At 35.0% G+C, this 20,539-nt stretch overlaps 1 protein-coding gene across 1 annotated transcript; it reads left to right on the forward strand.

The window, feature by feature from the left end:
- Positions 1 to 1,619: 1,619 nt before the first annotated feature.
- On the forward strand, positions 1,620 to 11,794 carry LOC100368109 (zinc finger protein 474-like). Its single transcript, XM_006812029.3, has 4 exons — positions 1,620 to 1,760; positions 2,081 to 3,610; positions 9,413 to 9,608; positions 10,085 to 11,794. The coding sequence occupies exons 2-4, from the start codon at positions 2,372 to 2,374 to the stop codon at positions 10,231 to 10,233; spliced, it is 1,584 nt and encodes a 527-aa protein (XP_006812092.1). The 5' UTR covers positions 1,620 to 1,760; positions 2,081 to 2,371; the 3' UTR covers positions 10,234 to 11,794.
- The last annotated feature ends 8,745 nt before the right edge of the window (positions 11,795 to 20,539 follow it).

Below are 20,539 nucleotides of genomic sequence, written 5' to 3' on the forward strand. Positions count from 1 at the left end.
GTTCTTCTGGGCCCGGATTAGCCCTCAGATCTATAGGTATATTTTTTGTCGCTATAAAACTATTCGATTGATTAAACTATTTCTTACACAAATGCGCATGCGCTGTTAGTTATTGGTACTAGTATTTGGGTATTCCACTGTTCAAAAATTCTTTTTGCTACATCGTTTTTGATTTTCGAAGTTATAGTCAATGTCCAATAAGTAGTTAAACATAACAAGTGACATGACCAGGCGGAGATAACCACCTATTAGTTTAAGAACATAGGTATATTAAATATATATGATCTTTGTAAATTACAAACAGGAATGTTAATTTTTGATCTGAAAAATAAAAATCATGCGAGATGTGTGCTAGATTATTTTGACCAATTCAGCACTCGCACATTACAAGAGCTGTAGAAAACGCAAACTTTTTTGTAGAAAGGAAACGTTTAACTCAAAGTCAACACAGTGTAATTTATAGTAGTACCTTATTCCCTTATTCTGGAACTCATTGCCAGTGTCATTAAAAATATCACCTCGCGATACACATTTAAACAAGGTCTTAAACAGTATCTCTGTAATAAATAACCCAGTATTGACTTATTTAACAATTGTCACTCACTTGACTTTTATGACATATTTTTGATCAGTTTTAAGTATTCTTATATACATTACCTTTGAATATTTGTAAGAATATTTCTGATAATTTGACTAGTTTATAATTAGGGTAGGGACATGATGTTTTACTAGCTCTTTTTGAGCTATTTATCATGTTCCACACCATAATGACAAAGTATTATGTATTTAGCAAGTACCCAATTGTATTTACTTTATGGTGAAATAAAATATACAAATACAAATACAAAGTCTCACCCTGGTTTTACATCTAATCCCCCTTTCTCTGGTCGATTCCAGGGCTTCAATAACATATTACGCACAATAAATGAACGAATTATTCGCTATGATGTAAATACACAGTAGTGATGATCTAATGAAATTATTTTCGTACCCGGGTTACGGTATTTTGTATGTATTCTCGGGGGCGGACATCCGGGCATTTTCTACCGCCTGGCAACCCTCGCGGTGAAAACAAAGACCAAAAACTCGCAGTAAACGGTACTTTGCGATGGTTGTTGAGAGTCCCCTGAACAGTGTAACAAGATTAGCCCTACGTGTGTAACATATATGAATTTGGTTGTTTCAGGATTACTTCAAAGTTGAGTTTGTGTTGTTTTCTCGAGTTTTCACCGGCTCCACCGGCATTCCACAGCAGCGCGCACAAAGCCCATAGAAATACGTGGTACAGTGGTGCGCGTCTTAGCAACGTAGAACGTCCGTGACGTAGCTCCGCCCCCGAGGATTGCCGGCTTCAGAACCCAATTTTATCCAAGAAGCGCCCTCTCTGGCTGAACATTAGCGCGAGATAGGAGACAATATGGCGGCGAGGTAAACGACCGAGTCATTAGTTTCCGATGTGTTTGTATACAGCGTTTCTAGGCGGAACGAAGTCTATCAGGCTCACCGAGGCTTCGCAGATAGAAACCAACCTTTACCCTTTCACTATTACGACCCCATTTCTTTTATTGAACGGTAAATAACAATACCAGCAATGACGTCGACATGATGACGTTTTTTTTTTTTTTTATTTCATTTGCGTTTAGAGAATGGCCGCTCCGGGGTTTGGTTTTATTTTAACTATTCAGTATCGGACTATTATAGCTTGAACTGATTTTCTACCAACATTTACGTCTTCTCACAGCCTGGAAGAAACGTTTTAGGTAGGTTTTAAAGTAATTCTCGATTTTATGTATTGAACAGTATACGAGTCGTACGATACAGCTATCGCGGTATCAACAACTCAATTTAATATTGTGCCCGTAGTTCTCTGTACATCCTACAGGTATGTGGGGCGTAGTAAATGTGTGCCGGGACGGACAACACTTGCACTTGAGTTGAAGGACTGCGTCTATCGTTTGTTTAATACGTTATTCACTTTTCAAACACTATGGCTTTTACATATACATATATCTGTATGATGTGCTGTGTGTATGTATACTACACGTTAAATATGTTATTAACTTTAATGTTTTCTTTGCAGGGCTATCTAAATTGGTTTATTATCTATCAGAAGCCAGCAACTCAGTTTGTTGATATTCAAGACATTTCATAGTTGACCATTTTCGAGTTAATCAACGTCAATCTATTATTGAGTGAATTACAATAATCCTAGTACCTGCCAGAATCCACAGGTTAACACTTGTACATGATATGGTTCTTTGACATGCCTGTTTAGATTGGGTACCATAGTACCGGGTAACAGTATTTAAACTTCAACCAATCAAATCATCAAAAAGTGACAGACTGTAACCTGATCCATACAGAAATCAATATGCCGGCAGCAGATTTTCGTCCCCCGACTGTAATTTGCTACATCTGTGGACGAGAGTTCGGTACCAAATCTATTGATATTCATGAGCCGCAATGTCTAAAGAAATGGAATGCTGAGAACAAAAATCTTCCCAAGCAGAATAGAAGACCAGTGCCGCAGAAACCACAGATTTTACCTGGCATCGACAAGGCTAATGCTAATAATGACAGAGAACGCTTCAATCAAGCCGCTTATCAGAGCTCCCAACTTCAACTTGTCCCCTGCAAACACTGTGGGAGAACATTTTTTTCAGACAGATTGCCAAAACATGAGAACTATTGTAAGCCGGCATCGGAGAGACCCAAAACTGCTACTCTATCACAACCAAGTAGTGTTACGGTTGCAAAGAAATCGTCTGTCACTATTGACAGTAATGCAAGTCAAAATTCCACCCAATCACCTAAACAACAGGTTTCCATGGGACATGTGCAAGGTCCTTTAAAAAAATCTACTCCAAAGATTCATGCCAGGGTACCAGGTCAAAAACCTCCAAGTATTTTGTGTTATATTTGTGGCCGGGAATTTGGTACGAAGTCCATAGCTATACATGAGCCGCAGTGTTTGGAGAAATGGAAGGTTCAACAAAAACAATTACCAAAAGCGATGCGTCGCCCACTTCCTCAGAAGCCACAAGTAGTGGGTGGAACAGGAAGTTTTGAATATAATGAAGCAGCGGATCAGGCTTATTTGCAACAGCTTTCTCCGTGCCCAAATTGTGCTCGTACATTTCTACCCGACCGATTACAGGTACATATGCGTAGTTGTCGCCCCAAAGGTGGTGCAGCTGCCCCTCGCCCGCAGGAAAACGGTACAGCTGAGCGTCCCAAGACAGTCACCTTGAAATCAGCTGGAACCGGTAAGCCGCCGACTGTCATTTGTTACATATGCAGCAGGGAATTTGGCAGCAAATCGATCGCAATCCATGAGCCACAGTGCTTAGAAAAATGGAAAGCTGAAAATAACCAACTTCCAAAAGAACAGCGCAGACCGTTGCCAAAGAAGCCAGAAATGTTTGCTGGGGGAAAGGCAAGTGTGCAAGATATGAATGAAGCTGCATGGAAGGCGTCTCAGGGTAATCTCTCACCATGTCCTAATTGTGGTCGCACTTTTCAACCAAGTAGATTGCCAGTACATAGACGGATATGTAAACCGAAAAACGGTAGAGGGATGGCCAAGACTGAACAGCAAGCCCAACAGTCGGTGAGTGACATAAATTACTTTTAGCATACGCCCTTAAGCACCACATTCATCACAGATATTGACAAGTTATTTTTAATTTCAACATATCTTTCTTATGAACTGTCGGTTTCTCTTGGTTCATTTCAAATACCGAATTGTATGTGATGCACTGTACATGCATAGAAAATAACCCATCCCATACTAGTCTGAAAAGCTTGATTGAACACATGTGATTTAAGTTGGTGTTCTAGTATTGTTGTTTTCAGATGACCTCACCACACCCAGTGCTTCCAATAAAGTTGTTTATTTCTCCCTTCAACAATTGTTCATGTTTGATATGCTTAAAAAAAAATTATGAAAAGAATGAAGTATTAAACAAATTATGTATTTGTAGTTTATTCTATAACAAATTTTGCCTGTGGCAAAAAATCAGTAAATGTATGAGGGCCACAAAAATATTCCTATTTTAATTACCAGATTAATGCCCTCCAAATAATCAGGTATTTTTTTCCCCACAATTTCAATCAATTCAAGACATGTTCTGAAATATTTGTTTTGAGTGTGGGATTACTGGTCTTCAAGCCATACTTACTAATTCAACATACTGGGTTAATAAGTAAAATGCAAATAAGGTCAACAACAAATTTGACAAATATCAGACAATGCCTCTATGTCAGAAAGTTTTGTCTATGTTACAATGACATTTTTGTACATGTATAGTATGGTTTATTATAATTAAAGATCTAGTTACCAGTACTGATTTGTGCATGTGTGATCAACAATCACAATAACTATACCAGGATTCAATGCCACTTAATAACCAATTGATTTCACCACTATTATAACAGGAATTAGAAAGAACAGGCGTGTACAAAAAACAAAAATCAAAGACTGTTTAAGAACAGCGTATTGTTCAAAGGTTTGACACTTGGAAAGGAAACCTAGGATAATTAAAAGTACCTTGAGTCATGTGATTATAATATACGCGGTACTTATATTGGATACTTGTCATGTCTGTCAGTCAGTCAGTCGCGTCTTTGGGTTCTTGTCACCCTTTGGGCCTCTAATTGACAACCGTGTCGAAAGGTGCAAAACAAATCCATAATCAGTTAATATAACAACACTAATTAATATATGATACTTGACTCTAAATCTATTGTATTTCTCTTAACGCTTTTGAATGAATCTTTCAAAGTATGCAGTATGATGGATGTGGTCAATTGAACTGCCAATAACTTGCGTGCTGGACTATACCATTTAGGTGTGGGGGAGACGACTGTGGGATAGTTAGCATGATGTGATTTAGTGACAGGTCAATTAGTAACATGCTGTCTTTGTTTTATTTTACAGGCATTTTTAAGGCTTAAAAATAAAAATCAGAGATAGGATAAATCAAAATAATCAAATTAAACCTTTAAAACAGATAAATATTTGATAAAATAATTTAACCTTTGAACACCATCTTTTTCTTTCGTACATTGTTTTATATTTCTGTGTTAATTTGTCGTAATTTCCCACAGCTCAAAGATACTGTGGTAACAAAAAATTACCTTGATATTAAACTTAGGCAAAGATTATAGTAATTGATAAATATTCGTTTGTGTTTTTTTCCTTTTTCTAAAATTAAAGAGTGGTGGTAGTCACGCAGCGTGTGTTCAAATTTCATGTAAACAAATGATATATTTTTCATGCGTTGCTATGGGTCGTCGTGATAACAAAGAAAAATGATGATGTTCAAATATCTGAATGTTATGGTTACCATGGTTTCCTAATCATATCCAACTGATAATCTAATGTCAAGTCATACTTAACTCTTTCACACCATTATTCCAATATGTTGTTACATTTTGCACATTTTTCTGTATTTTTCTGTAATTTCTTTGTTAATTTTCAATCAAATGATTTCACTTTTGTTTCTTGATCAAAATTGTTGAAAACAAATTATGTCACATGTGGTTAATTTTGTGTAAGATGACAAAAGTTGACCTTGATGCTATGTAAACAATCACAGGTGTAGTAGATAACTTAACAGTTATCTATTTAAATATTTAAAGGAGAATTAAAAAAAATAGATATATAATGACCATAATCATATGCAAATCAGCTGCTACAATCATGATTGACGAGATTGTTTTTTTAAATACAATATTTTTGATGTTGTAATCTGTTTTAAATATTTGCTACTATTGTTTATTTCACTGTATCACCTTGGTGCTAATAACAGTGAATTGAATACTAACTATTGATGTCAGCAAGAGTGTTTGTCACATGTGTAGCTTGTTGCCATGGTTATAACACAGCGGGGAAACAGTTACAGGGTTATTAGCAGTTTATCTATTTATAGATGTGCAGTAGTCTGTGGGCACTTATCTGGTAATTAAATTATACAGTGACGTGCATGATATTTGTGTATTTCTTTGATTCCTTTTTATAATTTTTTTTTACATCTTCCAATGCTATTAAGTTTGTTTTCAGAAGGCACTCAATTTCAAACTGAAAACAACATAAATACCTTGAACTTGTATATAGATATCAGACAGTTTTGAACGACATTTAGACAATTTCTACGTTCACACGGCAGCATTCTATTGGAGCTGAACTACTGCCCCTCCCACCGATTAACAGGAGATTATCTCCAATGCGTTTACACGATTGGGGCCGAACAATCGAGGGACAAGATCTTCCAGAGTTCAATTCAGCTCGATCAGAGTCGAAAGCAACAGTGTCCTCAAATACTTAATATGAAAACAACATGGCTGAAAATGATTTTGGTGTCGTGCTTGTTTTTCTTTACATGACACGATTCTGGGAGAAAAAAAGAAACAGTCACAAGTCTGAGACAATACACTGGTGTTATGATTTAGGTATCTCGAATAAACAGGATGCACGGCAGCTAAAATACGCTGAATGTGTTACAGCCTATTCATTTAAATTATTGTCATGCAAATTTTAGTTGTTCAACTGTTGTGATGTGTGTAACAGTTGTCAACCTTAACCTAGTAGGAACACATCGCTGTACCATGACCGCTTCTACGATTTATATCTGCGGTGTCTTAAAAAGCTGCTTCAATCTACATAGGATCTGTTCAGTTGTTCTTTCAGGTTTTTGTCGCATAATTTTGTATGCCATTTTTCTTTTTCCCGTTGAGCTATCAATCTATCACAGTATTTCTTTACTCTGTCAAATAGATATAAGGGCGTGTACCTCTTCATCAAGCCAGAAATTGCGTGATATTACAAAATATGTTGTCTCCGCCATATTTGAAAAGAGAGGTTACTTGAAGAAGAGGAATGAGGGCGTGATTTCAGCTTCGATAGTTGGGCCCTGATGTGTTTACACGGTCGGGCTATGTCGGGGCTCATTTTTTTTCATTTTTGCTGACTCAAGCTGTAAAGCTCCTATAAAATGCTGTCGTGTGAACATAGCAAATGAACCTTGTATCTATAAGCCTTGGATAAATATAGACAAGAAATTTTGTTTTTTTAAACCATAATAATTATTCATTAATTAAGCTATGAATGAAATACAACATCGATGTACTGTTAATTGCTTTATTTTTTGTCCTTCAGTGAAAATCAATTTCATATGAAAAGTATTTCACAGTAGTACATGATTTTTATGAGCTCAAATTTGTAATCAAAATTATTAGTATTATTAGATTAACCTTTATCTGGTCAAGCCCATGTAAAAGTACATGGGGCAGGCAGGATACAGGGTGATTAATTAATAATCCAGTTTACTGAGAATTGGGATTTGGGAACCTCTAATTACCTGGAACAAACAAGTCGAAATAAACACCCGAATAAATAGTAATAATAAACCACATGATATTTATTCAAATTATGAATAATAAACCTAATTTGATTAAGTTATTATGTAATTTGATGAGTTAGAAAGTACATGACCACAAGCTGATATAAGTGCCATTACTCTCGCTATACATAACTGTTCTTTTGATACTACATGTCCCGTTACCATGGCTACTAGTTTAGTAAAATGATGCTGACATTTGAACAACCATAGCCTGAACCTCATGATTCCAATTTTCTTTCAACTCAGAAAAAGCTGTGTTTATACAATTTCCACTACTCCTCAGTTTTAAAACAATTGGTGAATTATGCTTAATAACCTTGCTTTTCAGTTCATTGTTTTTTTCTTTTTTTTTTATCATTAGCACAAAATATAATAGGTGTGATTGGTATTGAGCACACTGACAATTCATTTCTAGTTGTGATTGATACGACTAAGATGTTGAATCAGTCATGTTGATATGTTCAAATCAAATTTTGTTGCAATCTGGGATTATTTCTATAACTTTATTGTAGTCTTGGACTATGTTGTGAAATACTTTTTAGTCCCCGTTCGGACGAAGTCCGAAAATGGGGACTTATAATTCGGTCTCCGTCCGTCCGTCGGTCCGTCCGTCCGTCCAGAGTCATATCTCAGAATCCCTTGGACCGATTCCGTTCATTCTTTGCATGTGCCCAGTACTTTATGTGGGACATATGCACATGCAGTGGTTTAGCGATTCGATTCAAAATGGGCGACTGGCTGCCATCTTGTTTTTTGAAAATGTTGTATTTTGGACATGCTTTGTCAGTTTTCATTCAAACTTGGTACATAGATTATACATGTTAGGATACATGTCCATGATGATTTATTTCACAATTGGATCAAAGATGGCCGACTGGCAGCCATCTTGTTTTTTGAAAATGTCGTATTTTGGACATGCTTTCTCAGTTTTCATTCAAATTTAGTACATAGATCATACATGTTATGATACATGTCCCCGACCGTCCGTGAGTTCCTGAGTCTGTCCTTCCGACCGTCTGTGTGTCCGTCTGTTCGTGCGTCAGTCTATCCAACGTCATATTTCAGAATCCTGCGGATCGATTCCGTTCATTCTTTGCATGTGTCTAGTACCTTATGTGGGACATTAGCACATGCAGTGGTTTAGCAATTCAATTCAAAATGGCCGACTGGCAGCCATCTTGTTTTTTGAAAATGTTGTATTTTGGACTTGCTTTGTCAGTTGTCATTCAAACTTGGTACATAGATTATACATGTTAGGATACATGTCCATGACGATTTATTTCGCAATTGGATCAAAGATGGTCGACTGGCAGGCATCTTGTTTTTTGTTTTTTTTATGTGGTATCTTGGACGTGCTCTGTCAGTTTTCATTCAAATTTGGCACATACATGTACTTTATACATGTGAGGATGCATGTCCATGACAATTTGTTTCAAAATCTGGTCAAGGATGGCTGATTGACAGCCATCTGACTTTTTGACCTTACTACTATATTTCCACAATTTATGTACCATTTTCATTCGTATTTGGCACATACATCATACATATCAGTGTGTTTCATAATCAGATCAAAGATGGCTGAATAACGGCTGTTTTTATTTTGGCCATATTACTATGACACGAAACACGTGTTTTGATGTAAATAAACAATCTGTTGTATACGCCACTTGGAACTCAAGTTTCAAGGACACGCTCGCGACAACCCCTCCGCTTTAATATGACGAGCACAAAGAGAACTTAACGGGGACTTGTTTTGAATTGTGTGTATTATGGAAATATGTATTATACTTTCCGTTTACAGTAGTATTCAGTAACGTCCAAGTATTGGCTATCGCTTCAGCGTATTTAACGCTTTTGAATAATGTTTCAACATGTGTGGATTTACACTGATTCGCGAGTGTTTTGAATTCTGCACTAGGACAATCTTAAAACTTTCCCAGTAATTCATGCATTTTCCAACCATCATATACATGTATGTCACATAATTTTAAACTTCTTCCATTTTGCAGACTCCAGTGGCGAGAGCTTCAGTGCCAGTTCGACCAAGAACAGTCGTCTGTTATATCTGTGGACGGGAATTTGGAACCAAATCCATCTCTATACACGAGCCACAATGTATGAAAAAGTGGCACTTAGAAAATAATAATCTACCAAGAGAATTTAGACGACCAGTACCTAAGAAGCCAGAAGTCAGATTGATAAAAGGTACCAGAGTTGTGTGCCATTTCATTTGCCAAGAAAATTGTATTGTATATCTGTAAAACCATTTATTTTCACTGGCATCTATTTCACTATTTTGGTGCTTTGAGCTTTATTACTAGGTTTTAAGTTCACTACATTCACATACCAGTGAATAATTACTGCATTTACTGTTGAATTGGCATCTGTGAGATATATTACTTATATAAAATAAAATTGTATTGTTTCAAACATTGAAACATATTCAAACTTCAGCTGTTTTTTTGTAATATTTTTTTTTATTTTATATTTAATCCACCAAATGAAGGCATATTTTGAAAAATAATTATCTGTATGAAAATATCAATTAAACTGCTTGCTATGACATGGTGTGTCAAATCTATTTACATTGCATGGGTTTTTGTATAAAAATGATAATTTTTGTGTGTTCTCAATGATAATATTAAACACTAACAATCACGAACTTTTTCTTATCTACGCAGGAGCTGGTGGATCTTACAATATTGAAGAAATGAACGAAGCATCCTGGGCGGCAGCACAGGCTAACTTGTCACCATGTCCAAACTGTGCTCGTACATTCCTACCAGATAGACTACAAGTTCATTTAAGGTCGTGTAAACCAAAGAATTAGAATAGTTTGTATATGTCACAGCACATTCATTTATGTAATTCCCCGACACATTATGTTTTACTTGCAAGTTATGCTTGAGTGAAAATGAAACTAACAAATATATGTTTTGAATAAATGGTGTTGAAAGAAGATATTTACCAATATAGTAAAAAGAATATTAATATATTTATTTATTTTCTGCACTGTTTTAAGATAAGCATTTACATTTACCAATAGCTAAGCATAAACCTGTATTTACAAATGTATGTATATAGCTTCAATATAGAAAAGAAAATTTACATTACAAGATGCAGGGACAATATAAAAGTAGTTTTTGCATACATTCATTCATTTATTTGTGAAACGATTTCACCATAGATAGATAGATTCATTTGTCGTGGGGATTCACTGTTTATTACTGGTACTTTCTATCACCTGGTGAAAAGTCTAAAATAAAGTTTGTTTTTACTGACAAATGAGTTAGATACATAAAATTTGAGTTGACACTTGTACCATTATTGAAAATATGTTACATATTCTATGTTTACTTTATGTTTTATAAATATGTGTCATTTGCTGTTATAAAAATGCAAAAAATGAAATAGTAAATATTGGGTCAGTGTAGATATTTTTCAAAAAATATGTGTTTCAATATTTTTAGTAAAAAGAGCAAGTTTAGAGTGTTTTTTTTTTACCATTGTTTCTGATGGCAAAGAATTATCTCATAATTGTGTTTGGTAACAGAGTAAGCAAATATATTGTCTCCGTGTCAAGATATATTAACAAATTGAATGAATTTTTAATGAAAAATGGTTTTTATTTGTTGTTTTTTTATGAAAACTTGTACATGTATTATATTGTTTTTTGGCAGTTTTTTTTTCAAATTAGATTTACGAAAAACTCATCATACAGAGTTGAATATTAATACTGAAATAATTCGTAATAGAAACACTAAACATTGAATAATATTGCTGTTAATATGCACACATGTTAAAAAAGTGTGTACCACCATAAAAACTGTGTTTTCACAGTCACATTGTGATTCACATTGAATTTTATTTTACATTCTCTTTTATTACTCCATGTCTTCAAACTCCTACGATCCCAAATCACATGTTAAAATTTTGTTTACACAATCAATGTATTTTACATGTATTATTTATGTAACATGGCACCAATATCAAACATCATGCGTTACAGCAGCCATGTCACTTCAGATAAACAATCTAACAAGCGTCTTTTGTCTGATGATTATTTATACAATATCACTCATTTTAATTTTAAATGCTACAGTGGTCACAAATTTCATCTAAACAATGTATTTTATATGCATTGTATACATCGTATGGTATTCAAACACGAGTTGACGTGATGACTGCAGTACTTTGATTTTACATATTTGACATACTGTGGAGCTGTTTTGTGCATTTCTTGGGATGGGTTAAAGAATTTTGTGTACCATGGCCATGTCATTTTGCCACTGCAGTGACATTGTCTTTATATACCTTTATGTCATTACAATATTTTTGTTACACTCATTTTTTGTTAATATGCACAAATAAATAGTGTGTCATATTCACAACGTGTCGTCTCAGTATAATAAACCTATTACTAGTACCGGTTACTATGAAGCAAATACAAAGTCAGGTTATTATAACCTTTGGTGACTTTTCCCCTTTAATACTACTGCTGTCTTTGCAAAGTATTGTTCCCTTGTATATCTATAATCCCCCTACACTGTGTGGTTTGGTAAAGGTCTCATAATTTTAACATGAGTGGATTGTCAGTATGTAAAGTGAAGACTATCTTCAAGGTCAGTAAATTTATTTCCCTTAAATTGGTTTTAAAAAAATAAAAAAACAATAATTATTAAAATGTTATATAGATATCAAACTAAAATCTCTGCATACAACACATTGAAGTACGCCCCCAGTGTTGAAATATCTGTACACTTGTTTAAGGTAAAGATGCAGGTTGAAAGACGTTTTTAATTGGTTGTAATTACACGAGTAAAATATAACTTTTACCCATCAAGTTGTATATCATTTGGAAGAGTTTTATATAAACTTTCCTGTTCTATCACAGGGAGCCCAGGAACTATGATCAACTGTAGGCACTCCCTATGAGCGCGCGCGGGGGGGGGGTGTGTGTATCGGCTGGTATATAGTGTAAGAAATAGACAAGGGATGAAGGCTCCAGCCAGCTAACATTTTTTAAACTCGAAAAAACAGACGAAAAGAATGAAAAATCTAATCTAAAAAAAATACCAGGTCGAAGAATATTAGTTGCTCCTATTTCTTACACTAGATACCAGCCGATACCCCCCCCCCCCCCCCCCGCTCATAGAGACTGCGTATTACAGTTGATTATAGTTCCTGGGTTCCCTGTGATTTTATGTGGTGTGGATTTTGGGTTCAAATCGTGCACTTTTAGGTGAAAGTGCACTTAAACTATTTAACTTTTTAATGCATACCCTGATTTGGGTTTAAAACTTGCGTTAACCCGGAACATAGCAGATGAAGTCCGAAAACGGGAACTTATAATTCGGTCTCCGTCCGACCGTCCGTCCGTCCGTCCGTCCGTCTGTGTGTGTGTGTGTCCGGAGTCATATTTCAGAATCCTTTGAACCGATTCCGTTCATTCTTTGCATGTGCCTAGTACTTTATGTGGGACATATGCACATGCAGTGGTTTAGCGATTCGATTCAAAATGGCCGACTGGCAGCCATCTTGTTTTTTAAAAATGTTATATTTTGGACATGCTTTGTCAGTTTTCATTCAAACTTGGTAAATAGATTATACATGTTAGGATACATGTCCATGACAATTTCTTTCGCAACTGGATCAAAGATGGCCGACTGGCAGGCATCTTGTTTGTTTTTTTAAATGTGGTATATTGGACATGCTTTGTCAGTTTTCATTCAAATTTGGCACATACTTTATACATGTTAGGATACATGTCCATGACAATTTGTTTCAAAATCGGATCAAGTATTGCTGATTGACAGCCATCTGAATTTTTGGCCTTACTACTATATTTCCAAGATTTATGTATCATTTTCATTCGTATTTGGCACATACATCATACATGTCAGTTTGTTTCATAATCAGATCAAATTTGGCTGAATAACGGCTGTTTTTATTTTTGGCCATATTTCCAAATCTCTGTCACGCATGTAGCATTTTCATTGATATTTAGTATGTCATAAATGGATACAATGTGATAACTTGGACATGCTTTCACTTGGGTCTCAAGTTTCAATGACACACTCGTGAAAGCCCCTCCACTTTAATATGACGAGCACAAAGAAAACTTTCACAAATTTAACGGGGACTGTGTCATTTTCAATGACTTGTTTATCAGTGTTTCCATTGAAATTTTTTACACAGTGCTCCTGGAAACATTCACACATTATAAATTGTTCACAATTAAAAGAGCATATTTTTCCATACAGAAATAAACATGTTTGATAGGGGTTCAGAAATGAGTGACACGCTGTGTTTACAAAGAATATATTCTGATCGAAGCAAACTACATAATAATAATTTTAATAATAATAATTGTATTAATTGTATAATGGCCTCCGGCCCATTACAATCATGCAAATTAATTATTGACAAGAAATAAATTTATATTACAAAATATGTATGAAAATATAGATGAAGAGTGTGTCAATAGATAATATAAGCCCTATATAATAATGTGATAGGGATATTAATATATACATACAAGCTTATTAGGTTATTCTCATTTGATCTTTGATTAAAAAACACTTATAAATAAATAGAGCCAAAGAGTTAATGATTTGGCTTTTAGAGGAACTTAATAGTTGTACTAGAGTATTCAAATTTGGGGGTTGTGTCTCATTTGGAAGATACTTTTTCCTGATTGTGTCCCATGCAGTGCATTTTAGTAAAAAATGATATTCATCATCAATTTCTTGCAGGCACAAATGACAAATACGGCCCTCCCTAGGGATATTATTATGTCTGCCTCTTTCTATTTCTAACGGATGGCACGCACATCTTAATCTTGCTATTGCTATTGCTCTGCGCAATTTTAATTGTGGCAATGTCACATAGTTTTCAATCCCAAAATTTGTTTTGTATTGCCTATAATACTGCGTTTTTTCGCCAGAACAAACGTCTATATACCAATCTGTAATTCCAGTATCTTTGACCCTTTCACAAACTTTATACAAGAACATATCAGAGTCCCCCACCCCCTGATTAAACCAGACATAACCAAATCCATATTTAAATAGCAGTTCTTTAATTTCTGTGGCCCATGACCTTTGTCCTTTTTCGTCCAGTGAAAGTAGCATCCGGTAAGCTTTCTGGGGTAATCTGTTTTCATCCATGCTAGTAATTTTTAACCAATATTTCACACATCGTTTAACATGGTAACAAAATAAGGGTAGCCTCCCACAATCCCCTAATACTGTACAAGTTGGAGCATTTTTACCTACACCGAGGTATTGTCTACAATAAGATGTATGTACACTTTCTAAATGTTGATATTGATCATATCCCCAAATTTCAGACCCATATGTAAGTACAGGTTGAATTAAGGTGTCAAAAACCTTAAAATACAAGTCTGCTTTAAAACATTGCATATTTCCTAAGTATCTTTTGATTGCAATCAATTTCTTTTTGCCTTTTATAGCTAAATTGTCTGTGGTAATATTAAAAGAGCATTTACATGACATTACCAATCCCAAGTATTCATATGAACTAACAGTACTAAGTTGCTTGTTCCCGAAGTACCACTTTTCATATTTACTGAGATATCCCCCATTTCTGTATACTACAATTTTAGTTTTATTTAAGTTGATATTTAGATCCCACTTGTTTGTAAACTCATACAATATACTTATTAGTCTTTTCAAGCCCAAAACAGAATTTGAAAATAAAGCAATGTCGTCAGCATACAATAATGAAAACAACTCTAACATGTCGTTCGGGATCAATTGTATTCCTCTATACCCAGAGTCATCCAACATGCTTTGTAGCTCATTAATGTAAAATGAGAATAAAATAGGGCTGATCATGCACCCTTGTCGAACCCCATTCTTCAATTCAAAGAATCTCGAAGTGACTCCTCCTTCACGAACACACGACTTGACGTCTTTATAAATACTTTGTAAAATTACATACATTTTCCCGTTGATACCATTATTGGCCAGTCTATAAACAATAAAAAATCCCTGTTAACAGAGTCGAATGCCTTCTGGAAATCTATATAGAGGCAATACAATTTCCCCCCTTTCCTGGCTAACTGTTTCTGAATTATGGCATATAATGTGAATATTTGATCAATAGTTGAATAGCCTTCCCTAAATCCAGCCTGCGTCTCTGGGATTATATCAAAAACCCTTGCCCATTTTGATAGTCGTGCTTCAATGATACTGGTGAAGATTTTTCCAAATATACTCATGAGTGATATAGCTCTATAGTTACCGGGATCATTTCGACTGTTTTTCTTGTGGATAGGAATAATAATACCTTTTGACCAACCTTCCGGAAAGATACCGGTATTACAAATTAAGTTAAAAAGGGCATTCAAAAATGTTATCGACACATCACATGAAAATTTAAAAAATTCAGCGATTAAAAGGTCAGGACCTGCAGATTTGCCATTTCTAAGTTTATGTATTGACTGAATAATTTCTTCATTCGTTATTGGCACATTCAATGATGTGTCAGTTTCCCCAAATTCTGTAGAATGCGGATCAAAACTATACAGAAAGTTTTTAACTTCAGTAAGATGCTCTCGATCTATGTTTAACTTATTGTTACATGAATCCTGGTTATACAGTTTTTCGAAGTACATGGCCCAATCTTGTAATGGGATTATAGATGTTTGATTTTTACTCTTATTCTTTCTAATAGTTTCCCAGATACATTTTTCACTTGTTATGTTTTCTCTAATTGTATCCTGCAATTTTTCGTTATATGTATGTTTCTTTTTTCTCACCAGTGAGCGAAATGAATTACGGGCACTTCTGTAGTTATTTAAATCAATCTCACGACCAGTATCACGATATCGACGTAAACGGGAAAGTTTATATAATTTTGCCATGCGACATTCCTCATCATACCATGGTTGTTTATTTTGTCTGTGTGAAGATAATCTTTTGTTAGGGATCTGTACTTGCATAATTTCTCCCGATTCTTTTAAAATATCAGTAAATTGGGTAACTGTTTCGTTTAAATTATGAGCCCCGAGTTGATTAGTCAATAAATTAATTTCAGCAGTTTTCTCCAGAACACGTGTTTTATAAATTTGCAATAGTTCGTTGTTCCAACGAAATTTCACAATGGAATTATTTCCGATCGAATTTTCGTCTGAATTAAGTACACCAGAAATTCTAAGTTTAAAACAAAGTGGAAAATGGTCAGACTCACTCCTGACTGGTATTGTGAAGGATGTCACATAGCCATACAAATCCAGGGATACCAGGGCGTAGTCGACTACACTTCTACCATCATTTGCAATACACGTGAATTCACCAGGCTCTTTTCTGCCGTTTAACATACATACAGACAGGTGTTTGCACATAGACAGAAGTGAAATGCCAAAATTATTACGGGTAAGGTCCCTAGAATGGCGCGGAATATCAAAATCACACTGCATATAATTAGGATCGATTCCAATGCTATAACGAGCATCATCATGTAACATGTAATCAGGGTCAGATGCGGTTCTAGCATTGAAATCCCCAGCCATTATTATGCTAATATCACCAGCATTACATTGTGACAAAGAATTTACCACGTCATTTTCAAGTTTAATTATACCATCCATTACGTCATCATTCTGTAAATACCACTTTGAGCCTTCTGGGGGGACATATGCAGAAACAAGTAAAATGTCATTTTCAAAACCAAAAAATAGACTATCTAATAACAAAATCACCGCCCCCGTGATTTCAGGAAGCATTCGTTTAACCCCTTTTAAATAACTTTTTTTAACATAAGTGACGACACCGCCACTTGCTCTTCCCCGGTTCTTAAACTTCACAGCGGGGCCGGGGCAATTAAATGCTACATAACCAGAAAACAAATTTACATCATCTATATCAATACACCATGTTTCAAGTAAACTAAATACATCAAAATTATTACAAAAACAATGAAAATCTGTGTCATCTTGTTTACATAATAGACCATGCACATTCCATGACATAAAAGATATTGCTGCATGTGCACCTCGTAAGTTTGAGCCTTGGCCATATTCTTAGCTATTGTGTTGGCGTAGTTGTTTAACAGCTTGGCTAGCTTCGTCATAGATGTAAACCAATCGAACACCGGATGGTTTGTATACAATTAGCTTATCATAGCGTACGGAAACTTTATTACTCCGGTCATCTTGTAGCAACGAGTCGCGATATGCGAATAGTTTCTTTCTTTTCATGCGAATTCGTTTTGAAAAGTCTTCTTGAATAAAAATATCAGACCCTTTCAGTTTGTATGCGTTTTTCCTTATTTCTTCTTTATCTTTATAATCATTAAATTTAGTTGCAATTAGCTTTGCCCCGACCACCACTGGTCCATTAACAATACGATGCGCTCTTTCAATTCCTATCTCCCTGTCTATTCCCAACCTGTCTTTTATAATTTCCCTCACCTTTATCTCGGATTGTTCCCATGTTTCATTTCTCTGATCTTGCTTAACACCAGAGAAAATCAAATTACATCTTCTTGTTCTGTTATCCAAATCATCGTAGTCATCTCTCATTTCCTTCATCATGTCGTGCATCTGTTTTAGCTCGGACTCTAAATTTTCGCTCATTTCATGGCCACTGTTCCTCCTTAATCTATCAATATCTTCACGCATAGTAACCATGTCGTCTTCTATATTATTCATTCTCCCTTCAAACAGCTCAAAGCGCTTATTTATGTTTTCTAATACATTGGAAATGCCCCGCAATTGAACTTCCATTGTGTCCTTTAGTTGTTTAATGTCCTGTCGTACTGGGTCGTCTAAATTTGATTTACTTCTCAAATTTCTGCGTGCACCTCCACCGACCTCATCCGAGTCACCATAGTTTGGACCAGGGTTCACTTCCACATTACCAATTACTAAGAGACAGAATAGGCATGTCCGAACTGCTAATGTTGTTTTACCACATAACAATAGAGAACAATAGGTCACTGCCAATATGGCGAAAGCACCGTCACCTTTACTCAGTTTTCCGCCACTAAATCTGCCTATTCTTGTTCTGTAGGTAATCACATCCACACCCATCATCAAAACATGTCACTATATACCTCGTTAGATGGAAACGTTGTCAGATCCTACCGATCGTGTCTCAAATTCAGGAAAGATCTACATGTAACTTGTTGAAGAGAGCCATCAGTGTTAGAATATACGTACACTTTTGCTCAAATATAAGTATATTTTCCTGTATAGAAATGAAATTATTGATATACAAATGAGTGATGATGGTTACTGAATAGGGAAAATTAGTCGTTTTGCATTCCGTCAGAAAACATTCTTTATAAATGCAGCCTACCACCCACTCACTAAACACGTACTTCTAAACAAAATTATTGTTTCTGTAAGGGAAAATATATTCATATTTAAACAAATAAGTATGTATATTCTTACACTGATAGTTTGCATTCTATCAGAAAACAATCTTTGTAAATATAGCCTGTTAAACATTTCTAGACATGTACTTATATCAAAAATGATTATTTCTGCACGGGAAAATTAGTCATATTTAAACAAAAGTTTACTTATATTCAGTAAGTCCGTTTGCGTTCCGTCAAAAACACTCTTTAGAAACGCTGCTTGTCATTCAATTCTCATGTACTTCTATCAAAAATGATTATTTCTATACAGGAAAATATATTCTTATTTAAACAAAAGTTAACTTATATTCTGACACTGGTGACGCAATTCAGTAAGTCCGTTTGCGTTCCGTCAAAACACTCTTTAGAAACGCTGCTTGTCGTTCAATTCTAATGTACTTCTATCAAAAATGATTATTTCTGTACAGGAAAATATATTCTTATTTAAACAAAAGTTAACTTATATTCTGACACTGGCGGCGCACTTCAGTAAGTCCGTTCGCGTTCCGTCAAAAACACTCTTTAGAAACGCTGCTTGTCGTTCAATTCTAATGTACTTCTATCAAAAATGATTATTTCTGTACAGGAAAATATATTCTTATTTAAACAAAAGTTTACTTATATTCTGACACTGGTGGCGCACTTCAGTAAGTCCGTTCGCGTTCCGTCAAAAAACACTCTTTACAAACGCTGCTTGTCGTTCAATTCTAATGTACTTCTATCAAAAATGATTATTTCTGTACAGGAAAATATATTCTTATTTAAACAAAAGTTTACTTATATTCTGACACTGGTGGCGCACTTCAGTAAGTCCGTTCGCGTTCCGTCAAAAAACACTCTTTAGAAACGCTGCTTGTCATTCAATTCTCATGTACTTCTATCAAAAATGATTATTTCTATACAGGAAAATATATTCTTATTTAAACAAAAGTTAACTTATATTCTGACACTGGTGGCACACTTCAGTAAGTCCGTTCGCTTTCCGTCAAAAACACTCTTTAGAAACGCTGCTTGTCATTCAATTCTCATGTACTTCTATCAAAAATGAATTTTCTGTACAGGAAATATATTCTTATTTAAACAAGTTAACTTTTATTCTGACACTGGTGGCGCACTTCAGTGAGTCAGTCTCTCAGTTTGCGCTCCGTCAAAAAAACACCCTTAGAAACGCTGCTTGTCTTTCAATTCTCAACCTGTATTTCTATCAGAAAAGATTATTTCAAATATATTCTTATTTAAACAAAGTTTTACTTGTATTCTGACCCTGATGGCGCACTTCACCAAGTTGGTTTGCCTTCAAGTTCCATCAGAAAACATCCTTTGTAAATATAGCCTGTAACTCAATTATAAACCAGTAATTATATCCAAAATTATTTCTGTACGGGAAAAAGTAGTCACGTTTTAAACAAAAGTTTACTTATAATCTGACATTGGTGGCATACTTCAATAAGTCTGTTTTATTTCCATAAATATAGCCCGTTGATTCTAAACCTGTATAGTAATGCACATATATTTACAATTTTTCAAAAATATCTGTCTGGGAGGATCAACACTATAGCATCTGAAAACGCAAGCATTTATAAATTCTGCCTTTATTTCCATTTTTTTTTTTTAAAACAAATGTACCGCTAAAAACAACTATCACGCAGTCTCAATGATCTGTGCTGCTAAACACTATATGATACTATATATAATTGCATGCATTTATAGACTATGCATTTTATTTCTAGTTTTCAGACTAATCTGAT

This window comes from Saccoglossus kowalevskii, chromosome 13, assembly GCF_978046115.1.
Source record: "Saccoglossus kowalevskii chromosome 13, keSacKowa6.1, whole genome shotgun sequence".
NCBI lineage: Eukaryota > Metazoa > Hemichordata > Enteropneusta > Harrimaniidae > Saccoglossus > Saccoglossus kowalevskii.